Source organism: Pteropus medius, unplaced genomic scaffold (genome assembly GCF_902729225.1).
Source record: "Pteropus medius unplaced genomic scaffold, Ma_sr-lr_union100, whole genome shotgun sequence".
Lineage (NCBI taxonomy): Eukaryota > Metazoa > Chordata > Mammalia > Chiroptera > Pteropodidae > Pteropus > Pteropus medius.
Window position 1 is genome coordinate 773,407 of NW_024356397.1, and position 26,402 is coordinate 799,808.

Sequence of the window (26,402 nt, forward strand, 5' to 3'; positions counted from 1 at the left end):
GACTTTCTTTTCTACCAAATCCCCCACATGTTTATTTTGGGCTCCTGCCCATCCAGATAAATCAAGCTAACAGATTAGGAAGTTCATAAAATTGTATTCTTAGGTAATGATATCCAGAGAGGTAATAAATATTCCCTCTGTTCTGATGGCCGCTGGAGTTGGGAGATCCTCCATCTCTTTTTCCAAGCCTGAGACAGGTTTCTTGAAAGGGGAACATTTTTAGAAATAGTTCTCCAAAGGTGGGATGTCGGATAGGAGCTGTGTAAACCTGAGAATTGGCTTTGTGAGGGCATGCGCCCCCCAGTACTAGGCAAAAAGCAGAGAAATAGATGGAGTTGCTCCCAACCCGCAGCTCTTTCCTGTCATAGCACCCTCTATCTCAAGGGCTCCCTTCACAATGAGTTCTTTAATCTTAGAAAAGCAGACAAACCATGCCTAGCAGGGGGGGTACCCTGGCCCCAAGTTCTAAAGAACCCCTTAATTATTTTGTTCTTCCTTACCACTCCCCCAAATATATACATATACATACATCAAATATCAGGTAGATGTCTCTGGATTGCAATCCGCCACGTCCACACATGAAAAAAGCTGATGCACAAATTGTGGCAAAAACTTTGTAGGCAACTTCATACAAACAGCAGTGAGAAGCCCTTAGAGAAACAAAGTTCCCCTGTCCTTTCCCCAAGGCTCATATTTTCGGCTCTCTCCTTTTTGAGCCAAGTTTCTTCACTCCTCAAGTATATGAGCAGCACAGAAACTCCATTTTCCCCAAACAGAAGCCTTCCCTCCCCAAGACTGGAGTTGAGGTAAAAATGGAATGGCAGACAGAGATAGAGTTGAAACTGCTATGCTCCTTGCCCCCAGAGCAGATGAGTGCTAACTACTTACATGTCAAGGGGATTTTTGACCTGTGGGCTATCCTGGTGCTTGGAGAGGATTTTGGAAGATCGGTGTAGTCCTTCCACCCTGTCTTCTTTTTACTTGGCCATTGGAGAGAGAGATACAATGAGATAGTAAGGCATTCATGTGCCTTGCCTCTCGCATTACTCTGGGTGAGAAATCGCCAGCCCCACAAAAGCAGTGGCATCCTATCTGGAAACCAGGGATTGAGCCAGGGCTGGCTTGGGAGGGTCAGAGATGGGGGTGGGGGAGAGGTCAGAGGCGCTGTCGAATATAAAGGCGATGGGAGAGAAAATGCTGTGTCCTCCCCGTGAACCTGGGCTGCGTCCTCCCTGCCCCACCCCAGCCTTTCCCCACTGCCCAACCCAACTTCAATAAAAGCGGATGGGCCCTTGGCCCTCGGCTTCCCAGTGAGGCCGTAGCAGCGTCGGATGGATCAGCAGCAGTGGGAGACCAAGACTGCTGGAGTTAGGGGATCTGGCTCAGGTTGGCCCCTCTTACCCCTCACCCCGATCCTTTTCAGCAGCAGCCTGATCCCATTCTGGGTGGTCAGTTTCAAGGCAAAGGAGAGCTTTAGGTGAAGAAGAGAGAATAGAGCCTACTGGAGAGAAGGCCAGAGGCCAAAATCTTCAAAAACTCAAATGTAAATGAGTTTAGTTTTGTTTTATTTGTCAAGAGTTGTGGATTTCTGATGTTCCCCCTTTTCAGACCAAGAGGGACAGAAAGAGACACAGAGAGAATGACTATGTCTGTATGTGTGAGGGGAAGAAGGAGAAACTGGACCCACTAAAGAAAGGAAATAAAAGAACTGTCCCAGTCCTTTTATGGTGCTTTTCCTGAGCTAAAGAGTGTTCCTTCAGCAAGTTGAGGGAGAAGCTTAAGAAACAAAAGAATGCTTTTACCTCTTCCACTTTTGGGAGGGAAGGGGATAAATTTCCCTAAAACCAAAGGAGCAAAGTTAGGAAAGGACTATGGATCTTAATTTCTTTTTTTTTTTCTCTCTCTCTTTCCATCTTAGCTTTCTACAGGCTTGTAAAGACACCCAGGTCCACCGCTCAGACCTTACTTCCCTTTCCTAAGCACAGCTAGACTCTCTCTTTCTGCCCCAAAGTCAACTGCCTTAAGATGACAGGAGCTACAGTCAGATTTGGCCCTTAATTCACTTGATTACATAAAATAACTCCAGATAATTGTTGGCCCTGCTTCCTCTCACTGTAGGCAGCATGTTTTGCTGTCTCCAGGGCACCATTGAGGGAGGAGAAAGTAGACCTATAGTTCCAAGTGATTCCCCCTAACACACACACACACACACACACACACACTCCACTCCAAGTGTTCAGCAGGCAGTGCGTAGGGAAATAAACCCAGAGCACATCAAATAAATTTTCACACCTTGGTTCCCTGTTGCCTTTTATTCCAGAATCTGGGGAGAGAGGAAAGGAGGATCTCTGGCTCCCCTATATACCCCAGATCTCTTCGCCCTCTCTATTCTACTTCTGATAGCCCTCCATCCTGAAATTTGGATAAATTGCCTGAGAAGCTCACCAACTGCCTCCCTTAACTTCTCCCAAGAAACAAGCAAAAATTTGAGCAGGCCTCACTTACAGCTTGGTCTTCAGGACCAGGATTGTTGGGAGCCTTTGGCTTAAATTAATTATTCAGGTAATTCAGACCAATTTTCTTATTGTTTCTTTTTTTAGTCCCAAGGAAACATTACACACACACACACACACACACACAGAGTCAGAAAGCCTAGTTCCAGCCTTCTCCCAGCTCTTCAGAACCTGGGAGATTGCAGGAAGAAGAGTCTTGGTCCCTGCCTTCCTCTGTGTCTTTTCTCAACACCTGGCAGGTCCATGATAAAAGTTAGAGAAAAAAAATAAAACTTCTTCATTATCTCCAGGCATCAGACTTTGAGGCCTACTCATGCAAGGGGGCCTTGCAGGCCTCTGGCCTCCACTTCACCCTTCTTTCCAAGTCTAAACAAACAGAGAAGCCATCCTGACAGGTCACTTTGCTGCTTCAGAATCACCAGCTCAAAATCTTTCTTGTTTTAAGAAGAATGCACATGTTGAGGGGACATCTTTCTTAATTCCTATTCCAAAAGAGCCCTAAAAGATGAAAACTCTTCTCCTTCTTACTCCCTAAACTTGCCTTCTTGTCTGCAAATTGGAAGGCCTACTCAGCAGAAAAAAGAGAGAAGGGAAGAGAGGAAATAGACAAGAAGAAAGCAAGTTTAGGGAGTGCCTAACTGTAGAAAAGTGAGATCCTCAGCTCACTTCTGTTAAGTTCCCCCCCCAGGAGAGTCTGGCCTCTGGAGACTCAAAGGGAAGGAACAGGAGAAATCAGCCCTAATCTTCCACATCTCCTCTTCTGAGGATCCATCCCCTGCTCCAACCCCATTGCTGGTTCTTCTAAGGACATTGGAAAACTGGAGTTGAGAGTTAAGATTGTGTGTTTGCCTAGAGTGAACTTAGGCAACTATAGAGAAGGTGGGATGTTACCAGGCCAAAAGGAGGAGGGAGATAAAAAGAAACCATCAGACATTGACGTAAAACTAATTCACAGCCACTGGTTTATTATTGATCACGGGGCATTTCACATCGACACTAAAATTCTTTATTGCAAGTTTTACAATAATCAAGTAAATTCAGTCCAAAAACACAATGACCATGGAGGGGGTGGGGGGTGGGATTCTACCTATAGACTGCCTCTCTGAACTGAAAGTTCATTTTAATTTTCTTTTGGCTTCTCAAACTGAACAGCTCTGAGAGGCTCTCCAGATGCATTAGCTTTGTCTGCTGTCTTCCCCCCTCTCCTCCCAGCCTCCCCCCACAACAATAATACAAAAGAACTTCATAGCTTTGTTCTCCTTAAAATGACTTCCCCCTCGCTAACCTCCCCTGGTGCATTTTCAATGCAAAAGGCCTAAGGAAAGAAGGGGGGAGGAGGAGGAGAAGAAGGATGAGAATTGGCTTAAAAATCTCTTTCCTTTATTCTTTTCCTCATTTCCCCTGAAATTCACCCAAACCAGACCATCGCACCTTGCAATATATAATTTTTGCAGTTTTTTCTTAAAAAATAAATAACCCCCCAAAATGGCCTTTAAAAAAAACCCAGCAGGTACCATGCTAAGACAACATCACATGCTTAAAAGGGTCCTTAACAGTGGAAGGAAGAGAAGGGCAGGGGGCTTGTTTGTTTATCTGTTTTGTCTGCTTGGAATTAACAAGGGATAAGGTGGGAGAAAGAGAGAAAAGAACCAAAAAATATATATATATTAAATTCTATAAATAAGAGTCAATTTGTATGTGAGGGGCGGATGGGGGCATGGGGTGGGGGCAGGGTGTGAGTTTTGTTTTATAACCTGGTAATGTCCTCTGCCCGTTGCTGCTCCGGCGGCGTGGCGCTCTGGGAGTGGTCTTCAGAAGTGCCCGGGGTGGCTGCCGAGAGGGTGCTGGGCGCAGCGCCTGCCGGGGGCGCTGACCTGACTTTGGTGTTGGGCAGTCGGTGGTCCTTCTTCCATTTCATGCGACGGTTTTGGAACCAGATTTTGATCTGCCTCTCAGAGAGGCACAGCGAGTGGGCGATCTCGATCCTTCTTCTTCGGGTCAGGTAGCGATTGTAATGAAACTCTTTCTCTAATTCCAGGACTTGCTGCCGGGTGTAGGCTGTCCTCGAGCGCTTGGGTTCCCCTCCGTTATAATTAGGGTTCACTGGGGGGATGAGGAGGGGAAAAAGCAAATAGCGGGGTTCAGAGGCAGCAGGCTCCCTGCCCCCCACCCTCACCCCAACCTCAGCTCTGTGGAACAGGAGGAAGGGGTGGTGGAAATAAAGTCATCAAGCTAAATGGGTTATAAAGAAGTTGAAGGAAGCTGGAGACTTTGTAGTGTAATAAGAGGGGAATCCTCATTGTAACGACACTGAATTATTTATGCGCCCTTAGAAAGCGAGCATAGTTTTCACACATACATAACAGATCGTAGCACATGGCTCGGACTGCCCAGAGTAGCTAAGCCATAAAATTTATGGGGGATGTAATTACCCATTCTCGCTCGTAAATCCAGTTCAATTGTGCTAACCCAGAGTCGCTCCTGGAGAGAGAGGGGGAAGGAGAGAAAGGAGGACGGGGGCCGAGGGGGCCGGTGAGGGTGGGGAGCGCTGGGGAAGAGAGGAGGGAGGGGGAGAGCAAAAAGCAAAGTTGCCTACCCGTGCTAACGTGGATTTTTTTCATCCATGGGTAGACTATGGGTTGCTTGCTGGCGGCGCTGGAGGGATGGTCAGGGGCTGGCTGGCTGCAGGCTGGCGGGGCTGGGGACGGGGAGGCGGAGGCGCCTGAAAGAGGCGCCGGCTCGCAGAGCGGCTGTGATTTCTCAGGGTGGTGATGGCCCGCCTGGGCCGGCCCGTGGCCTCGCGAATTGCCCGGCCCCTGGAGACTGGTGCAGCTATACTGGCGCTCAGGGTAGCTAGGGCGCGGAGGCGGTGGTGGGTACAGCTCCTGGTGGTGATGCTGGAATCCCGATTCCCTGGTCCGGCCGTAATATTCCGGACTGTGTTCAGGGATGTAGCTATTTTGCGAATATTCTTCGCATGGAGGAAATTTCGGATCGATGTAGTTAGAGTCCATCAAATACGAGCTCATGATCATTAATTTCTGGAGTGGAAAATAATTTTTCTCGCTTTGTCGTTTTTCTGCTCCATAAAGCCCTCCTACTAGCTAGCAACCCTGTAAAGTTACTTTCACCATGTGACTCCGCCGGCCAATCACACGGAGCAACCCAGTCCCCGGATAAGGAACCGAATCGCTTTATTCAAAATGTATCCAATTTTTTTGTGTGTGTGGTGGTGGTGCTGCTGCTGCTGGGGTGGTGGTGATGGTGATATGGGGTTAGCTGGCAGGGGCCGGGGTGCCCCCGTGCACACCCTGCCGACTGACAACCCTCCCCTGCAAAAGATGAGAAGCCCCCAGCTCCCCTCCAAAGCCTGGGCATTGGGAGGCTGTCGGGAGGCTGTGATTCAACCCCCTCGCAGGGTCTTCCCTTGGGCCTCCGGTGGGCCCCTTGGCCCTCGCCTTCTGAGCTTTTCCAGAGGTCTCCATACATGGCGATCCTGTTTCAGTCTGTGTAGGTCACTGGGCAGCGCCCCTCTTTCGCAGGAAAAGGTAGTTGAATGAGGACTGGAGTGGAGATTGGATGGGGAGGGACCCAGGCTGAGCCTAGGAGGCTGAAGAGCCAGGGATGCCACCCCATCCAAGAATACCAGAGTCCAGCCCCCTTCCCCAAACACACTCACCCAACCCTCTGGCCATGGGGCTGGAAAGGCAGGGTCCCAGCTGGACCGGGCAGGTAGAGGCCTCGAGATGCAAATGATTCTGACGTCATTTCTGGAGGTCTGGGGGGTAGAGTCCCCGCTGAAGAGAGACAGGAAGTGGTTGGCAAAAGCAGAGTTCAGAAGCCTTGCCCTCCCCGTGTACCAAATGATCCTCCCTGTCCCAGCCCAGGGAGCAGAGGATCTCTTCTGCTGGTTGCTGTTTCCACTTTTCATTCAGTCTGTTCTGCTGCTTTCCGACAACTGCGCTCCAAGACTGCTTCCTAAGGAGCTGGGGCAAGGAGGAAAGCCATCTGCCTGGAGTCAGTGCCCCATGATGGTGCTCAGCCGAGGCCCTGGGAACTCTTCCTTCTCCATCCCCACAGAGGGCAGACCTAGCTAAGAGGGAGGCCTGCGTGGTTAGGGCCTGCTTCTAGCCAGGAATTGTATCCATGAAACACATGTGTTTACATGTAAACACACATTCCCAATGGCCAGCTCCAGGCTGCTTTCCAAAAGCTGAGGGGTGAGCTCACCAAGCTGGGGAAGCTGGGCAGGCCTCAGGGGTCTCCAGTCCATTTCTGCCCCCTCCCTTCTCTCTACTACCCATCCCTAAGAATGCTCTGGTGGAGGGGTGGCTGGGCTGTGGAGGAGGGAGGGGGCAAGGAGGGATGCTTTCCAACCGCCCCCCCTCAGCTAGGGGTGGCCACATCATGCCACCAATTCCAATTAACTGATCCCATAACTCAGAATTGGGGGTGGGGGGGGCTGGCAGAAGGGAGAGCCCAGGGAGGGAGCCTGGTCCCCTTGTTGTACTTGATAACAATTATAGTTTAAAATCATAGCTTGCCGAGGCTCGGCTATATTTTACTTGATAACAATAAAAGTGACACATAAAGTTAACTGTTTATGTTTTATTTATTAGACTAAATCTGCCAGCGGTGGTAGGAGCGCTTGCCTCGTCGCTACAGCTTTTATAGGGCTGTAAAACGTCATAAATCAGTCTCGAGGAATCGCCCGCACTCTTTGTGTCGGCGGCGGCGCAGGGCTGGCGGCCGCTGGCTGCCTGCTCCCTCCTTTCCACGAAAAGTCGTAATGTGATTTTTTCCCTCTGATTTTATTATTATGATCACCGCCGTGATTAGTCAATCTACCTTTAATTCGCCGCCCTACGCCGCTTCCTCCCAGCCCAGCCTGGTTGACACTTGAATAAGTACCTTTTAAAACGGCATAACAACTATTTGAGGGTTTAATTAGAACATCTGCAATTAAGGGAATGAGGAGGGGAAAGAGAAAAAAATAAAGCCCTTGTGAGATTGAGACTGAAGGCAAGAGATTCTCAACCTGTCTCTCCCACCTTTGAGATACAGGAGAAGGTCCCCACTTCCAAATTAGGGCTCACCCTGAGGGCAAGAAAGAAAGAGGCTCTGGGCCACAGCCGATGCCCAAAGGGGCTGATTCTCTACCTGGGCCCTTGACCACCTTCCTTCCTCCAATACTCAAAGACCCCTCACTCTCACCCCAAGCTCACCAGGTGCCAGAGTGGGGGGTCCCTGGATGGTCCCTGGATACCTTCTTCCCTAAGACGACAGTGCCCTGCCCACCTGACACCAGGGGATGAGGGAACAGGAATTCCATGAAGGTAGACCATCTCTTGGAGGAGATTCCCAAATTTCCACAGTTGGTTGAGAACCCCTGCCCAGTCTTGTCTAGGTCTCTCTGTGTGTGAGGACTGGCTGGTTTGGTTGGAAGAGGAACTTGAGACAGTGAGAAGGGGAATGCTGCTGCTTGGTTGACAGTGGTTTGGAGTACGTGAGGGTTTTATTTTTTGTAATTATTGATGGTGAGATTGTAAGGTGCTGGAAGAGGGCAAAGGGAAAGGGAAACCAACGCCAAATGCTGATCTACAGAAAAAGTCTGAACCCCAGCCCCAGACTGCCCCATGGGGAGAGCCAAAGCTCCAGGGATCTCAGGTAGGATGGGGTGAGGGTTGCTGAAGGAGGAGAAAGTCTTCCGGCCCCACCCTGAACCTTCCTTCTGGGCCAGCACCTGGATCAGGCTGCCCCATCCCATCCTGCCCGGGAATATTCTTTTCCCCACCTGAAGAGGTGAGGTGTTGGCCTGACACTCACCTCCTACCAAGCCCTGCCTTTGCCTCAACCCTCATTTCTTCAATTTCTTCATTCTCTTGGGCTTGTTAGGGAGTCTTTCCCAAGGCATTGCCCATTCTATACCCCCACTCCCCAGGATTCTGAGCTCCTTTCTACAGGTGGATCGACGAAGCCGGAGCAGAAAACCCACTTCAGGCCAGTATATGTAAGTAGATACAGAGAGTCCAGATGCCTCCAACTGAATGTCAAGTCTGTCTGTCTTTCATAATTACGGCTAACAAACATATATGCATACATACTATTAATATTTGTTAATATATTAAGTGTCTCCTTATGCATGCATAAATATGTTAGGTTCTCATCCCTGGTTTGCATAGCTAATTTAACGTGCTCATCCAGAAAGCAAAATCTGGGAGATTCCCCCAAATGTGCCTACACTCATCTACATTATTTACCAAAAAAAAAAAAATACTCTCTTTGGGCTCCTACAGCTTAATAGCAAGGAAGTCGACTATCATATGGAGAAAATAGCAAGCTAGACTCCACCACATGCATACATACATTTTTACTTATTACCAGTACAAAAATCAAACCCCTTCGGAGGGCTTCTGCACTTAACATTGGCTTAATAGAGGTGGTGGGGAGGACTAAAACAGCTCTTGCTTGTGATGAATCCTGTATCTGGTCCTGTCTCCTTTTGTGCTTTGCCCTTCTGCTTCCTGTCTTGCCAACTCAAGGATCTCTCCACTCCAGCAATGCCCTCCACCTCTCTCTGTCCCCATTTCATTTAAAAAATTTTTTCTGACCACCTTTACCAGCTTCCAAATGCTCTCCGAATGCCCCCACCCTATCTCCTTTCTACAATCTCTATCTGGTTTCTCTTTCGGAAACATGTTTCAGTACAAAGCGCTTTCCTTCTGACACCACTGAAGAAAAATATGTGTCCATTGTGTGCGAGGCCTTATTGTGCCCAGATTACCATACTGACCGTTGGATAACCCATATTCCTCCCCTCCCCTGTAACAAGCTGCCGGCTGAGAGACCTCAGCGGCTCCACAGATTCTATGCTGCATTAAAATCTCACCTCTCAGACTCCCTGGATTTTCCTAGGGAGAAAAATAAATGGGAGAATCAACTCAGGATTTGGAAGGCACAGAGAAGGAAAATGAGTCATTCCTTTCCCCATTCTCAGAAGTGCAGGGGATTTTTTTTTGGTGTGTGTGTATGCGGTTTTTGTTGTTGTTGTTTTTTTTAGAGATTAAAAATTGCAACATATCTCTTTCCTCTTCAACTAAATTGCCTTTTAGACAGTATGCAATCGAGTAACTCATTTTTTTTTCAAGCAACTTGAAAACTCCGAACTAAAACAAAACTCTTATCCCATTTTTATGCATGTGCATGTGTTTGTGTGTACGTATGTATATATGTATGTTTTGTCTTTTTCTAATGCCAACAGGCAGGGCTAATGTATGCAAAAGAATATGCAAATACTTAATTGATTTTTTCTTAAATCTCTTGTCAGTAAAAGTAATAAATTGGTCTAAAATGATTTTAATAACCCGATGTGTCGCCAGAAAATACTCAACTTCTTTTCTCCTGGAATCACTTATAGTCTCAAAAAAAAAAGCAATCATGGAATGTTAATTTGCCCCCTTTAAAATATTAAAGATAAATTTCTCTTGTTTGTTCGGAGACCATAGGCGAGGTCCTCTCGTGAATTTCCCCCTCCTTGCCTTGCCTTTCTCGGAATTCAATTTTCTTCAAATCTCATTTAAAGTGGCTTTTTAAAAAGTGGCCGCATTTTAATATTGGTTAGACAGAGTGACCTGCATTTCACCTCGGGTGTTTGACTTGTTCCAATAGGTCACTGCCATGGGGTTATTGATGGGGAAACTCCATTGAAATTTGTCTCTTCGCAAATGGCCTTTAGATCTTCCAGCGAGTTCAATAACTAGTTATAATGTGGAAGGGGAAAAATGAAGGCCCTGGGCTAACAAATTTGATGTTTCATTTTTATGCTGGAGAAATTGTTAGTTAGAAGTTGGGTTCCCCACCCCCTTCCTTGCTCATCCTGGCCTCACTGACCCCCACTCTTGTCCAGCGCTGCTGGATTATAACCCCTGTAAAACTTGAGCTGGCATGTCCCTTTCTCCCTTTGATGCAAGCTTTAATTCTTATTATTATGAATATTGTTGTTGTTGAAAATTCTGACTTAATGGCTGCAGGAAGTTTGCGCTGTTGGAGATTTGTGACCAGAACTTTCTTTTAGAAGGGTAAGGACTTTTACTTCTAAAGAAGCCTAATGCAGTTTTGAAAGATTCAGGAGTTAAGATGGCTTTAGGGTAGTTTATGGAGGGCTCCCCAGCCTAATGCTCCCAGAATTAAGAAAACAGTAAGAAGCTGGGAACCCTTTCAGGGGTTGATGAGGGCATCTCAATGCCCTCATCTGTTCTTGGCCTCTGAGCTGCCAGATACCCATGAGATCAGGCACCCAGGACCAAAGAAGGCAGAGAGTGGGAAAGGCTAAGTAAGGACAGAGGGAGAATTCCATGGAGCAGGCAAGAGAATCCTGGGTCAGAGACAGGATTCATGGGACTTGGCCTGTCTGCCGAACTTCATAAGAAGGGCACCCCGCAAAAGCCCAAGGCTAAAGATGGTGCATTTTAGTGAACTGGAGAGAGCAGAGGAAAATGACTGGGGGTAGGGAGAGGCAATGGAGATTTTATAAGGTTCTCTTTTTGCTGGAGTTCTCAAGGAGTGGGAAAAGAAAGGACGGGGAAGACGGGAGGTCTTTATTTTATTCTCCCTAATCACAGCCAAGTTGGGGAGACCTTGACTTCTCCAGAGAATCCCCTGTGAGAAAGGGCTGTGTAGAGATCATCTTTCCAGGCTGACCCCAACCGTAGCAGATCATTACCATTATTAACCTCAATAATAACAAGAACATCGTTTCCTCACAAAACAGAACTGCCTGTGTGCCTTATTTTCTTCTTCCAGGAACTGTTCTTTCTCCTTCCCTGCCGAAAGATGTCCAGTTTGCTCAGCTCCAAGTTTCCCCTTTAATAAACCCACCCACTTCTAATCCCCCTTCCAAAGCTGGGCCCATAAACGAGAATCATTCCAAAGGCGAGCCTTGATTCCTGGTTTGGGGGACTCAAGGCTGAGCCCAGTATGTAAGTGCCTGAAAAGAGGATGCCACTTTCCTCTACCCTCTCAAACCTAGTGGCAGCACCTCGGTGCCACCTGCACTCTCAGACAAACTTGCCTAGGCAGATCCGCGGCACTACTGGAATCCAGGGAGCAGCCTTTAACCACACGCCACAAACCCATAAAAATGAGGGAGCCCCAGGAGGGGCCATGGGGGCGCTTCAGAACTCGGCCTGTGAGAGGAGACCCAGCCTGCTCTTTCCAGCGGAATCAGTAGCGATCTATTCTAAACTTGCTCGCAGCCCCTCCGTGCTCGGCCCGGGAGGGCGAGCCCCTTCCTCGGCTGCTCGCTCGCCTCGGCCCGCACCTTGGCCGTCTCCTCCGAACCGCAGACCCCCAGCCTGGGCCTCACCCTCTCCCCGTTTTAATTACGTGATTGATTTTTGCTTTGGCCGCGTCAGGACGCCTCTGGCTCCGACCGTTTAAGTCTTTAGGGTCCCTTTCTGTCTTTCCAAGCCCTCCTGACGGGTGTAATTTAGAGACTGACTCTCCCGCGGCCTCCGTCTAGTAGCGATGCTGCCTCGCCCTACATGCCAACGAAATGGTCCTCCCCCGGCTCGGCGCGGCCGAGTCTGCAGCCGGCCCGGCACGCGGGGCTCTGAGGCTGTGGTCCTTGCCCAGTCGCCTTTCTGAATTATTTTGTGCTCCATCATTCTCTGATAGCGAAACGGTCCGTGTGTGAATTATCACTGCACGCCTGGGCTGGGGCTGGGCTGCCGGTGGTGCTGTGTCTCCTCCACATCCGGATGAGGGGTGTATTAGGAGGTCTGCACTGGGACTTGAGGAAGCGCGACGCCTGTCTCCGGGCTCGGCGGGGAACTCCAGTCACGTTCCCCAAGACCCAGCCCCGCGCCTGCGGCCCAGAAGCGCCCGGAGAAGCAAATTCGGCCACAACTTTCCGCCTCTAAGCGCGAGTGGGATCGCAGAGTGAGCTCTGCTCAGAGCTCCCCACCCTGCACTTGGCCATGGGGTCTGATGTTGCTCCCCAGCCCCAGACAGAGGGCCCTAGCCCTGGCAGCCCTATTGGCACGGGCTGCGGCCTCGGGCATATCCGTCCAGGAGCACGCCGGGCATCCCGTACATCGGAGGGATTGAAGGTGAGGCGAAGAAAGGGAAGGAGGGGAGGAATTTTAATTTATGAGTAGAGTAGATTTGGGGTGGGAAGCAGAAGGGGAAGACATGAAATAAAGAAAAGGAGTCCCTTCTTCCACCGTGGCTGACTCCCTTTCTCGCCTCCGGAAGAAAAAATTTTTTCCTCCTCAAACCGCTGGTGTTCCGCTTAATCTCTCATTTATTTACCGCTAATAAACACCTCTCTGATTATTCTCCCACGGCCGGCCTGTTCATTCTTTGATCCTTTCCAATGAGGCAAGCAGTGAGTTACTATTAGCAGTGTTTTATGATTATATTTTTCCCCTCAGGCAGAGGAGGGAGTTGGGAATGTTTTTCTCACTGGGGAAGTTCAATGAAACTTGAGTTGGTCACTACCTTCTCGCTGTCCTCCGACCTACAACACCCGGATCTCTGCTCCCCAAACCCCTTCCCTCCCTCCCCCACCCCCGCAGCAGTGTTGCCGGGTAAATAAGAGTCCGCCTGCCTGGCTATTAGAATTCTGGAGACGTTGGCATCTGTAGTAATCATTAGTCAAAGCTGCGGAAGCCAAAGGAGCGGAGGAGTTGGACAGAAAAAATCTTGGAAATGATATACAGGAGCCACGGAGGCATCAATCCCGCCGATAAGGGCGCTGCTGCTGGGGTCGAGGAGGCCCCTTAATTGGGCCCTGGGCACCAAGAACAGTTGGGGAGGGGACACCAGTGGGTTGGGCAGTGACCCTGGCACCATTTGGGCATGCTACAAAAATAGTCAGGAACTTGAACACCCTTTTCTCCAAATGTCAGAGATCCAGTTGGGGTACGTGTGTGTGTGTGTGTGTGTGTGTGTGGGACTCTCTTGCTTCTATCAACCTCTCCACCCTGGGAGCCCAGAGGAGCTAGGCTGAAGGACTTTCCCCTTTCTTCTCTCCCCTTTTCCTAAGTGGCTGTCTTGGGAGGTACTGCAGATTGGGGAGCCTTGGTTGGGACTTCAGGTCACAAAGAAACCCTGGAGAGAGGATGTGGTCCCTAGAGTGCGTTTTCAGAAAGCAGATAATTCAGTTGGACTAGATTTAAGGATAACCTTGGAGATAGCTGCAGAATTACTCCCTTCAATAAGTAAAACATACAAAAGATAATTGTTCCCTATCCCTACTCACCTGTCTTTATTGATCACAGAGATAGAGAAATACAGTGAGTTTAAATCCTTCCAGAAGGAGAGCTGTGCCCCCTACATATAGATATATGCATTATGGAACCATTTCTAAACATATTCAAATATTTAAGTTTGCAGCAAAACTGCAAAGACTATAAAGATCTTCAAATACGTAGTTTCATAGGTAGCTATTTTATGAGTTGGGATCCTTGCATAAATCTAGATAAAATTTTCAAAAATAGAGATTGAGCAACACACGCATAGTTCTTTCCAAGTGAGAAAAAAATCCCACAAAATATTCATCTAGATGTTTAGAGAGAGAGCTGTACCAATACATCCTAGCGTATACATCCAACACTATAGAAAGATTGGTAATATGCACACAGGAATTCAACAGAGGACTGTTATGTTCACCGTGGATCTATAAATCTAGAGATCTATAAATCTGCATTTAAATATGGAATAGAGAGGAATGTAAAACATACATCCTGTTATAGAGACATAGAGCAATCTATAAATACATTTTCATTTGTACATTGCTCAGCTCTTTGTAAAGACACGTGAATTTGAGTGGAGTACTAAAAATGAGGGCGATTCTCTGGTGCTTTTGGGTTTGGGATGCCCCAGCCCAGATTTCTCTGGAAAATAAACGAAGGTAAACTAGAGTCTGTGAAAGTGTTAAGAGGGCACAGGAACTCATGTAATCTATGGCTTCTTTTCCAGCAATGGGAGCATTTCTCTGGTGGTGGGTAAGAGCCCTAATGCCTGGGCCTGAAAGCATTCTGACTTATGGAGCCTGAACTGAGACGGAAAGAGAGGGCTCTTTACTTCTTTGCTCTTCAGCTTCTTAGCTCCGGGCTCAGGAGAGGGACCCATAGGAAGTTGGGGTGTCTTTACCAAGGGAAAGCTCATTAACATTACAAAATGAAGCCATTTAGGTAAAATATGATTTTGTTTGGAGACAGGTCGGTTAGAGAAAGACGTGAGAAGCCTGTGGGCACTCATCTTAATTATATAAAACCAGTCATGGACTGCAGAGAGTCTCTTGCATTCATACAGTGCCTCACTTCAACATGCCTCACTCCCATCGCCTCTCTTATATACCTTGTCCCACCTTGTCGAAAAGGAGTTTGGGACTCAGAAAGGGGTCACAAAGAGACAGCAGCCCCAGAAGAGGGCAGAGCTCCCAGGAGTCATGTCTCTACCATTGGGTTCAGAAGGTGATTGCTTTTGATGTTGGTTCCCTTTTAATTGAAAGATCGGGGGAACAAGGTCTGCACGGGCAGAAGAAAATGAATGGTTACACGATTTTAAAATTTAGAACTTTGAAAGTGGGGGGAATCACCAATGAGTCCTTTTCGTATTGAAGGTGGAGGATTTTGAGAGCCCTGGATTTCCTTTTCTTTTACTCCTTTGGTTTACTGGAGAAAGGGAAGTATACAGGAACCCCAGGTGGGCTTGGGGAAGTGCAATCCAATCTAGCTGGCCAGATTAGGGGAGTGATTTACAAAGCAAAACCTCAGATGCTACTTCCTGAGAAGTCACCAGATCAAAACAGCCTCCTCTAGGCTTTTATGACTGGGTCTCTACTCCCAACAGGAAAAGCATCCTCAATAAAACTTCGGCCCACACCCCCATCCTCTATCCAGAGGAGGGGGAGAGATACAATCTAAAATGAGAGACCTGACCTTTACTCCCTTCATAAACACACACCCTTCATAAACACACACACACACACACACACACACACACACATGTTGTTGTTTTTCAGTTAGAAAGTTGACTTTTTTAAAAAAAAGTATTTATGAAACAAGATTTTTCTCCACTCTCTGAGCAAAGAATCAGCCTTGAGAGATTTGGACTTTGAGCGTAGAAAAGATAATAAAGGAGTATTTGATCAGATAAGGATCTGGCCTCATAGTCCCTTATTGCCTTCCAACCCCCACAACCCAACATGTCAACAGGACACAAAAGGTCACCAAGAGCTTGGCTGTCGCCATCTGTGGAGGCTGCTCCAGGGTTTTAGTTTTCCACAGAGACAGAGGAAGGAAACTCGACAGTTGCCTAAGTCTTGAGAGCAGAGGTAAGAAGGGCAGGACAAATGGTCTCTAGGCTGGGCCAATGAAAAGAATGATACAGGACAAAACTGGAAAGTTGTTTCAAGGCTGGTTTACTGTGGCTTCAGACCTCTTTTATACCACACTTGGACAAATATATATACTTCTGCATGTTCAGGTGTGGTGTTTGGGGCCAGGGGCTGAGAGGAGAGATCTTTCTAGGGCAGAACCTAGCCTACTCTGCCTCTCTGGGAGCTGTGGCATGTGCAGGACTGAAAGATTCCAGGGAACTGAACCCACGCATTCCACTCAGCCCATACAGGGCTGCAGATCATGGTAGAACTTTCTCTGTACTTCTGTCAGATGTGAAGTAGCCTCCTCCCTTCACTAGCTCCCCAGCATGCCCAGAGCCTTCTATTCAACCTCCTATTGTAGCTTCTAAGGCTTGGTCATCAGAGGCTAAACAGAGTGGTGGACTACTTAGGAAAACTTTCCCAAGCCCCAGATTTCATCTCCCTCCCTATACGCACAGTGATTCCTCCTTGGTGTCTTTGTTTCCTCTTGCCCGTCAGCGAGCCTTAGGAAAGGGAGAGGGAGATGGATCCCATGGTTCTGGAGGACTCAAGGACCAAGAGATCTCTATCACCCCAGTTCATCAGTCCATACTCCTTGGGCTCTTGGGGCCCCAGCAAAGCCATGGAGGAGATATTATCAGAACAGACACCCCATTCTGGGTTACAAGGACACAATAAAAGGGGATATGATTTTTTTGGCCCTTTAGTAGCCTAGTTTCTGCCTTAAATTGAATCTCTAACCTCCCCAAACCCCAAGCTTGGGATCCTGATTCTTTCCCTTCTCCATATCAAAGGGCTCCAGGGTCTCCGGTCTCACTGAGGAGGAGGCTCAGAGTGGTGCTTGTCTCCTCCGCAAAAGGATACAGGTAAATGATGTTTCAGGTCAGAAACTTGGCTTAAAGCAACTACACACAAAGAGGGAGAGTCAAAGAGACAAAGTTTACATGGATACTAGGAGGGTTGAGGCAATAAAATCTCTCTTCCCAGTGCCTGCTTAGACAGCCAGTGCCCCCTGTCTTTCTTTCCCCAGCTTCATGGACTCTGGAAACTCCAGTGTGAGAAATCCACACTGGAGGTGAGGCTTAGTCTCAGACAAGACTCCACACCATCTGCCAGGGAAAAATAAGTATTTGTACTTTCATTCTAATTCATGGAAGAGGTCAGTGGAGTAGTGTACTTAAAGGTGATTGGGAAGCTGCTCTCCCTCCGGTTTCTCATTCTATCCCTTTCCACCTGGCCTGTGGTATAGTCCTCAAATCAGCCCCACCCAGAAGGCAAACAAGCAGGAGAGTGCTGAGGAAGCCCAGCACAAACTGGGCTACCCCTCCCACTCCTGCACCCTTGCCACACCCACAGGAGGGCTTAGAGGTCTGGGTGGCACAGCCCATCAGAATTTCCAATTCTCAGTCAGCTCAAGGAAGGCAGGAGATCAGAAAAAGAAGGGGAAGGGTGGGGAACTCAACCAGAAAATTAACCCTGGAACGAAGCTCTGAAGACTGGGGAGTGAGCGGAGAAATGCCTGGGTCCAGACTCACGAATGGGTTGACTCAGGGTCCAGACCAAATGTTCAAGAAACACAAACACTTTTGTCATATATGCACACTCTCTGTGCCATCAGATGCTCATGCTCAGAAATAGTTTCCCACCCATTGCTTGTACTGACCTGACCATGTAAACACAGTGAAATCCACACCTTCAGTGGCTGTGTCCTTTGATAGCTATTGGCCAGGACACAGCATCATCATATAGTCTATTATTATTAATGCCTTGTTTAAAAGAATGATAAAGAAAGGGGCTTAAACAAATTCATCCACTGTTGAATATGGGGGGAGGGTCCTGATATTCTGTGCTCGCTCCCCTTTTCAGAAACTTTCATTCAACTAGCTCAAAGTTATTCAACAAACTAAAAAAACTAAAGGTACCAAATACAACTTTCAAAAAGTCTCCACTTTTGCTCCCTTCCCCAACCATGCCTGAGGCAATTTGATAAAGCTAATGGCTCCCGAAACATTTCCAGAAACACACGTCAGAAGAGGTCTCTTCTAATCGTCCCCCCTGCTCCCAAGAAGATCAGAAGAGAATGAAAACTTGGTTACTGTATAAGTAATAATCACAGAATTTGTATTCATTGCTGGAGTTTCATATCCACACCTGCTGCACAGCATAATCTAGAGTCTATATCTATAAAGCCCAGAGAATTGGGTAAGATCACGCAGGTCAAAATGGGATTAATCCAGAGGACACTCTTACAACTTCAGATCCCTGTACAATTGAGACTGACGTCGAGGTACAACTTTGTTAGAACTGAAGGTCACAAACCAAAGACTCCTCAGAGATGGTTCAGGGACAGAGGGAGGGGGCTAGAATACTCTCAGCGTCATTTATCCGTTTCCAATCTGAGATAGGGCTGACCCAGGAGCAAAGCTGGGTGGTGGGGAGGGAGGGAGGAAGAGAAGTGGAGGGCTAGGGAGAGGCAAAGACCCCAGTACTTTTTGTCTGATTGGTTGGTGGGGGGCATGTGACCCTACTTAGCGCATTCCTGATTGGTTGCTTGACCTCTTCTAGGGTTAAAGACCTAGGAACAAAATTTAAAGCTTTCCGGGTTGTCTGGGGCACACTGGCATCTGATTGACCGCCCATTTCCCCGCTCCAGAGACAACCCTCCCCATTCAGGCGCAGGAGGAGGGGGTGAGAAAACCAAGAACCTCAGGCCCCGTTTGTATTCGTCCTACTTCCATTTATATTTGTCCTATAAAACAGAAGAAACACTGGCTGACGTAAATTATTTGAGAGGGAGGACGATCTATTATTACTTGGGTAGGAAGAGGGGGTAATATTTAAGTGGAACTTTGGAGCCTAAGAAACAGAAAAAGGGACGAGAAAGTCATAGACTCTCCCCCAAGAGACGCTGTGTAAATCTGTAAAACAGAAACACACGCATACAACTCTTTACACGGAGCGGAAGGGAATGGGACTGAGATTTGGCCAGGAGTCAGGGAAGGCGGAGAGTTTTGCTTGGGTGTGGGTCCAGCGCCCTGGATAAATTCTTGGTTAAAGACCATTAGACTCTCTCCCTAAGGCTTTGGGGAGGCTGTAGAGAAGGGAAGAGTCAAGTTATGGATCAAGGGAAACTCCTATCTCCCTGCTGCTTGGATGGAAAGTTTTCAGAAACCCTCAAAATTATAGACTAGTGCGGAGGGGATAGTTGAGGAGGGCCGGTAATGACGAAGGGAGAACCTGAGAGTTAACTTTTCAAATGGGCTGCTGGGGAGAATCCTTTGGGATCCTAACCCTTTCCCCGGTAAATAAAGGAGTGGGGAGATGAGTGGGGAGGCAGAGCCTTGGTGAGAGACTAAGGCCGAGAAGGAAGGCGTCGGGGGAATTCTCCAGTCCGGCGCCCGCGCTCCTCACGCAGGCGACAGACCGCTAGAGAGCGAGTGCTGGGGCTCTGGCTCAGACGCCGGGTGTCTTTGAGTCTCTGTCTGCCTTCACCCTCCCAAGGTCTGCGTGGGCTCTCTGTCTTTGCTTGATCCCTGCTTCTTCCTCAGGCCCTGGGGCGGCGCAGACACGCTAACAGCGTTCTTTCTCCATTCCCCAAACGCACCTCTCCACAAAGAGGGTGCCCAGAACCCCTCACGGCCCAAGGCAGGCCTGGCCAAAGTGCCGACCCGGCTCGCCTCTTCCGCTCCCCTCCTCTTTCCAGAGTTGCCCTCCACGGGCCTTCCACCCTGCTTCGGAATCCCTCGCGATTCGGGCCATCCCCTTCAAAGAGCCTGAGTTCATATATTGACGCTTTCCTGGCTTAGTTCTGGGTGACGCCTGGGGAGGGGTACGCACTCCAGGTGTGGAGGACACGTGTCTCCTATGCCTGACACCTCTGCTGCTCCTTCCTAGAAACCTGAAGGGAGCTCCAGCCTGAGATTAGCCCTAGGACACCATGCCCATTTGGGCCCTGATGGCTCCATCCCTCAGAAGCCACTCACTCCTCAGGGCTGGAGTGTGTTTCCTGGCTAGCCTAGTAAAGACCTTGCTTCTATTCTGCAACACACTTACACTCCACTCACAGTACAAACCTTCTAGGCCTCCGGTGGCCTAGTGTTACCTCAGGCAAGGGCTAGGGATGCCAGGAAAAACCCCAACAGCTAGAAGGGGGTGGGGGGAGCATGAAACCACACTGGCATCAGACAGACTAAGACCCCAGACCACAGAAGCTGAGACAGCTGCTCACTTAGGCCTGGTGATGAGGAGAGAGAGGATGCTTTGGGACCCCTGGGGTTCAATTGGACACCTTTAAGATGTTTCTGCCCTTTTAGGTCACAGCCTACGGGCTCAGACGTCCCAAAGTTCTCCTTCCCTGCCTCCTTCTCCAGCTGCCCATCCTGCCTGGACTCTAGGCCAGTGACCAAGAACCGAACTGGACCCTCCTTGGACCACAGGGCCCCAGAAGCACTTTGTGCTTGCTCCTAGAGTCTACACACTCTTACAAACACCAAATGCCCATGTGTCTGCCACTGTCTTTCTTCCCAACTGAGGAGGAAGGAAGGGTCAGAGAGACTTGGCAAAACTCTAGGGAGCCCAGGTCTCTCTTTACCCCAGTTGACTGTAGCTGGGCAGGGAGGGGAGGGCTGGTCTGGGGAAACAAGCTTCCTCATCCTCTTACCTCCCAGCGGCTTCTTCTTTTCTCCCATCCCAGCCTGGGGAGGCCTGGGGAGGCCTCCCCTTAATGAGTGAGAACTGCCTTTTCTCATGGAGGGGGAAGATTAGGTAAACTCAGCAGGGGTGGGGAGAGAGAGAGAGAGAGAGAGAGAGAGAATATTAACTTACAGCGTTCGCCTGGGATTCATTTTCGAAGATGTAACCTCTCTCACCATCATCCCCAGCGCCGTAATCCCCTCTAACTGCCAGGTCCTCTGTCCTAGCATTAAACCTCACCAGCAGCTGCGTGGCTGGACAGTTAAGATTATATATGATGTAAATATATTGTGGGTTTGTCAGCTCTCCCTACACCATAAAACTTGGTTTAATGACATCACGTGGTCCCCCAAGAGCCACTCACGGGCTTGCCTTCAGGCCATTCACATAAATAACCTCCAAAAGTTTCAAACTCCTAAATTCACATAGAAGCTGTTAGTATTTCTCTAATGCTCAGTTACACTAAAAAGCCCTTGTGCTGCTCCTTTGCCCCACCCCCACACCCCCCCTGCAGGGTGGGGAGGGGGGAGAGGGTGGATCCTTATTTATTTACTTATTTCCATAAGGACCTGTCGACTTCGAGGTCGTGTTGATATTTTTTCCTCCTATATTTTTTCCTCCTCTCTCCTCTAATTGCTCAGAGTGGGCCGTGTCCCTCTCTTTCCACTCCCCCGGGAAGGTAAGTCATGCTTCTTCCCGTTCTTTCTCGCTGCCAGAGGGGGTGGGTTTCATGGCAAAGTGGAAAGGCAGGCTCCATGGTCTCTGTTTGGGACTCAGAAGCCCCTCCACTAACCCCCAGAGCAATGCCAAAACCCGGTGCTTAGAGATTGTTCCAGGAGACTGATTGGTGGGGGAAGCTTTCCAGATTCCAAAGTAGTAACCTCTGCTCAAGGAGAAAGCAATGGTCTGGGCCGGACCCATTCCCAGTACAGGGGGAGTAGGTCCGAGGCCTCTGGCTAGGTTGTAGCTGCTAATGCCGTTGAAGCAGAGGCTGGGATCTGGGTGCAGACGTGCAGACTGTGACAGGAGGGGAGAAACAGGCAGGCATGGCTGCATCTACCCAAGCCTGGCCAACTTGAGTCAGTCCTCCAGGTCTTCAGAAAAGAGAGGCCTAAACCCTGGGAGGAGGAAGCAGTCAGTGTACCGGTGGGGCTGGTTAGCCCTGCCCAGTGGGCCTGAGCAACATTGCCCCCACCTCTGACAAAGCCCTTGGTTCTCCCCCTGAGGCAGTGTATCCCCCAGGGTGGAAGCGCAGGACCTCTACAGCCAGGGAGGCTGGGGCGGGCCATGTTGGGCTCCACAGCCTCTTTCTTAGTTAACTGTTACCCATTGGAGATGCCGGTGCTTCTCCACGCTTCACCGCTCACCCAATAGTTTTACTCAGCATGGAGAAAAAATTAAAATAACTCCCTGAAGAAAATTACACATTTTATTTGAGACAGGCGGCAGGGGCGGTGGGGGGGGTGGATCGAGAGAGGAGATGAATTGGTGCTGGGCTGGGCCGACTGCTGTGTGCTAGTGGCTCCTCCAGACATTACCGGGTGCCCTAACCTGGCCTGAGTGCAATGTGAAGGAGAGTAGCAATGAGTGCAGTTCAATAAACCGGTGAGACCTCCTATGTGCTAGGCATGGGGTGAAGAAAGGCTCTTGGATCTTTTCAAAAATGACAAACAGGTAGCTTAGGCAGTAGGATGAAAAGAAGTTAGTCCTTATAATAAATCCAAGGAGCATCAGGATTAATAACCATAAATATTCCCCTGTCCCTCTCCAGAGCCTCTCTGCTCACTTTCTCTCTTGGCTGTTGGAGCAGCCTTCTACCCAGCTCCTGAACCTTTCTCCCTACACCAATGTGGGGGGCCTAGGCTTGGCTCCAGGAAATCACCCCATTGTGGGAGGCAGGAGAGGAAATGCAGTAAAGTTTTATGGACCCTTCCCACATTTGTTTCTCCTATAAAGTACTTCCTCCCCCATCCCATCCCAAGAGTCTGGAGCAGAGCAGAGCCTGGGCCTAGGCCAGCCTCAGGCACCACCTGAATTATCTGCCTTTTCCCCTTCCCTTTAGCCCATCCTTCCCCAACACAAAATCCCAGAGACTGAGATAAATGATGGCAAACAGACACGACTCAGGCACTAGTATATGTGGCTCCTTTTCCAGCTAATTGTCCAGCAAAGGCCTAGGCCCTAGAATGTAGGGGTGACAGTCTGAAAGATTCCTGCTAGGCAGGTACAGGCTGCAGATTGCTCTCCCAACTCCCTCTCTCCCAGTATCTGAGAAAGCTGAGCCACACCTCCTCCAACTCCTCCAGCACCCCTTTACTAAGCAGTATCAGCTCTTTCTGAAGCTGGGACCAAATGGACCCCTAGGCTGAGCGCTCAGTCCTCCCTCTACATCCAGTGAGGCCCTCACTGACCACCTAGTCCTGGGAGAGATAGTCAGAGGCCCAGAAGTTCCCTGCAGATTAGTTCTGGCATGCAGTGAAGGCCGCTGCCAATCTAGAAGATTCAAATCCACCCAGCCAAGAAGGGAATGGGGTGCAGAGGCCTGAATGCCTTGGACAGTCACCAGTACAGGTGTCCTGGGTGTCCTCCCCTTCCTCCACGGGCCCTTCTTGGAACCAAGGATCAGGATAGGAACTCAGTTTCACCTCCCTTGTCTCAGTACCCCAAGAAACTCCTATAAATTCCCTTAAAGGAGAAGCTTAAGGGCTGTGGCCCTCTTCCTACATCCCACAGCCCATTTAGACATTTTTGCCCAATACATGCCCCAAACAGAGAGGAGCCGCTGCATCTTTAGTCCTGTTCTCTTTTTGTCTTTATTTGATATGACAAAATATAGTTTCAGGAAAGACCTGGCGTCAATAAATAGTTGTATAACAGCAATGGGGCAGGAGGGCACAGAAAGTCGGCAAGGACTACTAGGCAGCCAGGAGCCTCTAGTACCACTTGCTAGGGTCCTGTGGCAGGGAACCCCAATAGTTGAGCTAGCTAGTGGTCAGAGACTGAAGGCCTAAGAGTGCATGCAGAGGATGCGGGCTGGAGCGGTTCTCAGGCTTTGGGGTTAGGGCAGAAGGTTTGGAGAGTTAGGGCAACCAAAGGGCCCTATCGGACTTTCAGTCATCTCCCCCTTTTCATATGCAAATCATAAAATGAATATCTTGAGTTAGTCACTATAAGGAAGCACCCCAAGTCCGGCGCCGGACTCCCTCAGGCATAACCACTCTCTTGCCAGCCCGAAGCTGCCTGGCCAGCCTAAACTGGGAACAAAGGAGAAGGCGAGGCCAGAGGATCGGGGCGCGGGGCCTGGGGCGCCGGAAGGGCCCGCCTTAACTCGGACGGGCCATCCTGGGGTTGGAAGCCTGAGAGGTGGCCCAGGCCGGGGTTCGGTCAGCTCCAGCCCGTAAGCCACAGCCCTGGGGAACCCCTGCGGAGCTTGCCCTGGGACCCCAATGCTGAGCAGAACTGAGGGGAGTCCGGACAGCGCGGGCGGCCCCGTGGGAACCTGGGGTCGGTTGGGATGCGAAATGCCAAGGGATAGCGCTTTTGTCTGTGAGGCCCTGGAGTCGGTGCTCCAGCCACCGCCCTTGCCCCAAAATATAGAGAGAGGAAAATCGAAAAGGAAAGGCGCAGGGAGCGAAGCGGGCTGGGGTGCTTTCGGCGGGCCTCCCTGCTGCCTCTAAAGAGCCTCTTTGCTTTTCATTTTGGAATCTTTCTTCCACTTCATCCTGCGGTTCTGGAACCAGATCTTGATCTGTCTCTCGTTGAGACACAAGTTGTTGGCGATCTCTATGCGCCTGCGGCGAGTGAGGTAGCGGTTAAAGTGGAATTCTTTTTCCAGTTCCAGAGTCTGGTAGCGCGTGTAACTGGTTCGGGACCGCTTGCCGTCCGTCTCTGGAACATAACATCCCCCCCGAAGCCGGAAGGGGTGAATAGCGTGCAGCGCCCCAGGGTCCCCACCCCAGCCCCAGGCCCCCACCCACGGCCAAAGGGCGAGGAGGCGAGCAGGGTGAGACAGGCCCGGCGGGCCGCAGACTGGCCCGGCCCAGGCCAGCCCCGGGAGAGGTGCCTCTGCCCAGGCAGGAAACTTTCCGCCGCAGCCTTCACTCAGCAGCCGGAGTGGCTGAGGGGTGGGGGGAGAGGGAGACCCAGGCTCGGACCGAACAATAAGCACCCTCGAGATCCGAGCACCGGGGACCCCCCTCCCGCCCCTCCCGAGTCGCTGGAATCCTCCGGAGCGGCGAGCGCCGGCCGAGCCGGCTCCACAGGGGAGGGAGGGAGCCACGGGGGGATCCCCGCTCTGGAGCCCCGCGCTCCTCACCCTTCAAATCCCTCTATTTTTTTAACTCCCTCCCTCTCCCCCAAAAATTGAATATTGCCTTTTATACACGTTTTGTTCCTATGATCCAATTATGTCGTCGTAAATTTGGGCGCACACAGCCTCTAAGCCTTTTAGTGGACAGTTTTACGAGCCATTGATGCCTGGATCGTAAAATTTATGGCCGCAGGTTTTTTTTCTTTATTTGCCCCGCATGGCCTATAAAACCCAGGCGGACCCGAGCGCGCAAAATGAAGTCCTAAAGTTTACCGTGGCTCATGTGCAGTTTGGTCATCCACGGGTAAATCTGTGGCGGGGCCGGTGGCTGGCTCAGTCCGGCAGGCTGCCCTGTCTGCGCCTGCTCCTCTTTGATCTCCCCACTGCTCTTAGCTCGCTCCTCCAGCGCTGGGCGAGCCGCCTTCTGATTGTACATCCCGGGGTTCAGAGGAGCCGCTTCATCTCTGCCCAGAGCGTGTCCCGGAGCGGCCGCGGCGCTGCAGGCGGGGCGGTCGGGGTGAGCCCGGGGGTTGGCAGCCATGTCTACCCCGTGGAGAGAGTTGGAAGGCGCAGGCGGTGGGAAAGTGATGCTTAAGTCCAATCCACCGTAGCAGTACCTGGATGCCTGCACCTCTGAGGCCGATCCATAGTTCCCACAAGTTTGCATGTTATAGGCAGGGATATTGGGGCTCTGCTTATAGAACGAATTGGCTACGTAGGAGCTCATGGCGGGGAGGGCCCAAAAAAATTTCTGCACCCTTTTTGATTAAGGGTGATTTGTGACTCTTTGAAGTTGAGGGGTTTTTTGTTCTCCAAAGTGCACAATTTATAGGTGGAGATATCTCTTTCTTTATCCTATGCGCTCTTCCCAAATAAGGGAGCCTTAAATAGAGTCACGTGACTTGAGCGGCCACTCATAAATTTGGCTTGATGACCTCCGGGAGGTTAGTGATGGAAGCCGGCGAAACGCATCTTGATATGTTGGCAAAGCCCAACCAAGGGGGAGAGGGAGTGAGCGAGAAAGAGAGAGAAGGGGGAGAAAAAAATGGTTCTTGGAATTGGGGGGTAGCCGGGACAACGAGCCCACAGCGACACCTGGTGCCAACATGGAGGAATTGCAGCCTTGCGCGCAGACTTGCCTTCCAGGCCGCTAGATTTTCTACCCTGCAGAGCGGAAGCTGATTGTTGCTGCAACAAACCCCTGAAATGGCCTTTTAAATTGTATTTAAGGAATTATGAGGCTTCATTTAGGATGCATGAACGTTGTTTTTTATAACGGATAGTTCTATCCTCTCCACCCTGAGAGCCTTCCAATCTTCAAAAATGGCTGAGGGAAGGGGATTTAGGTGGGGGGCCCCCTGCCCAGGTTGGACATCTGAGGGGGCTTATCTCAGGTTCTCTATACCAAGGGTGGAGACTTCTCCCTGGAGGTTCCAAGGCCCTGATATTGCTGAGGAGGTTCTTGTCAGCATGGGAAAGTGAACCAAGTCTCTGGAGA

General features: G+C 49.9%; 2 protein-coding genes across 4 annotated transcripts in view; both read right to left on the reverse strand.

Annotated features, from left to right (window-relative positions):
- Positions 1-3,452: 3,452 nt before the first annotated feature.
- The window catches only part of HOXC4 (homeobox C4), a 60,172-nt gene continuing 37,222 nt past the window's right edge, over positions 3,453-26,402 (reverse strand). Inside the window, exons 1-4 of one of the 3 annotated variants that reach the window (XM_039862245.1) lie at positions 20,728-21,108; positions 6,193-6,310; positions 5,110-6,076; positions 3,453-4,616 (exon numbers count right to left, since the gene is read on the reverse strand). In XM_039862245.1, the coding sequence (XP_039718179.1) occupies positions 4,261-4,616; positions 5,110-5,548 (795 nt within the window). In that variant the 5' untranslated portion in view covers positions 5,549-6,076; positions 6,193-6,310; positions 20,728-21,108 and the 3' untranslated portion in view covers positions 3,453-4,260. Of the gene's footprint in view, positions 4,617-5,109; positions 6,311-20,727; positions 21,109-26,402 lie in introns of those variants that run through there. The other 2 variants (XM_039862246.1, XM_039862244.1) reach the window with 2 other exon arrangements.
- HOXC5 (homeobox C5) lies at positions 23,390-26,164 on the reverse strand. The gene is made up of 2 exons (XM_039862252.1): positions 25,178-26,164; positions 23,390-24,483 (listed from the first exon to the last, which is right to left on the reverse strand). Exons 1-2 carry the CDS (start codon positions 25,629-25,631, stop codon positions 24,269-24,271), a joined length of 669 nt encoding a protein of 222 aa, XP_039718186.1. The 5' UTR covers positions 25,632-26,164; the 3' UTR covers positions 23,390-24,268.

Excerpts from the sequence above, each read along its gene's own strand:
- HOXC5 (XM_039862252.1), bottom strand. The coding sequence starts at position 25,631 with ATGAGCTCCTACGTAGCCAATTCGTTCTATAAGCAGAGCCCCAATATC. Across the intron at positions 24,484-25,177 it reads CAAACTGCACATGAGCCACG|AGACGGACGGCAAGCGGTCC; the intron begins GTAAACTTTAGG and ends GTTATGTTCCAG.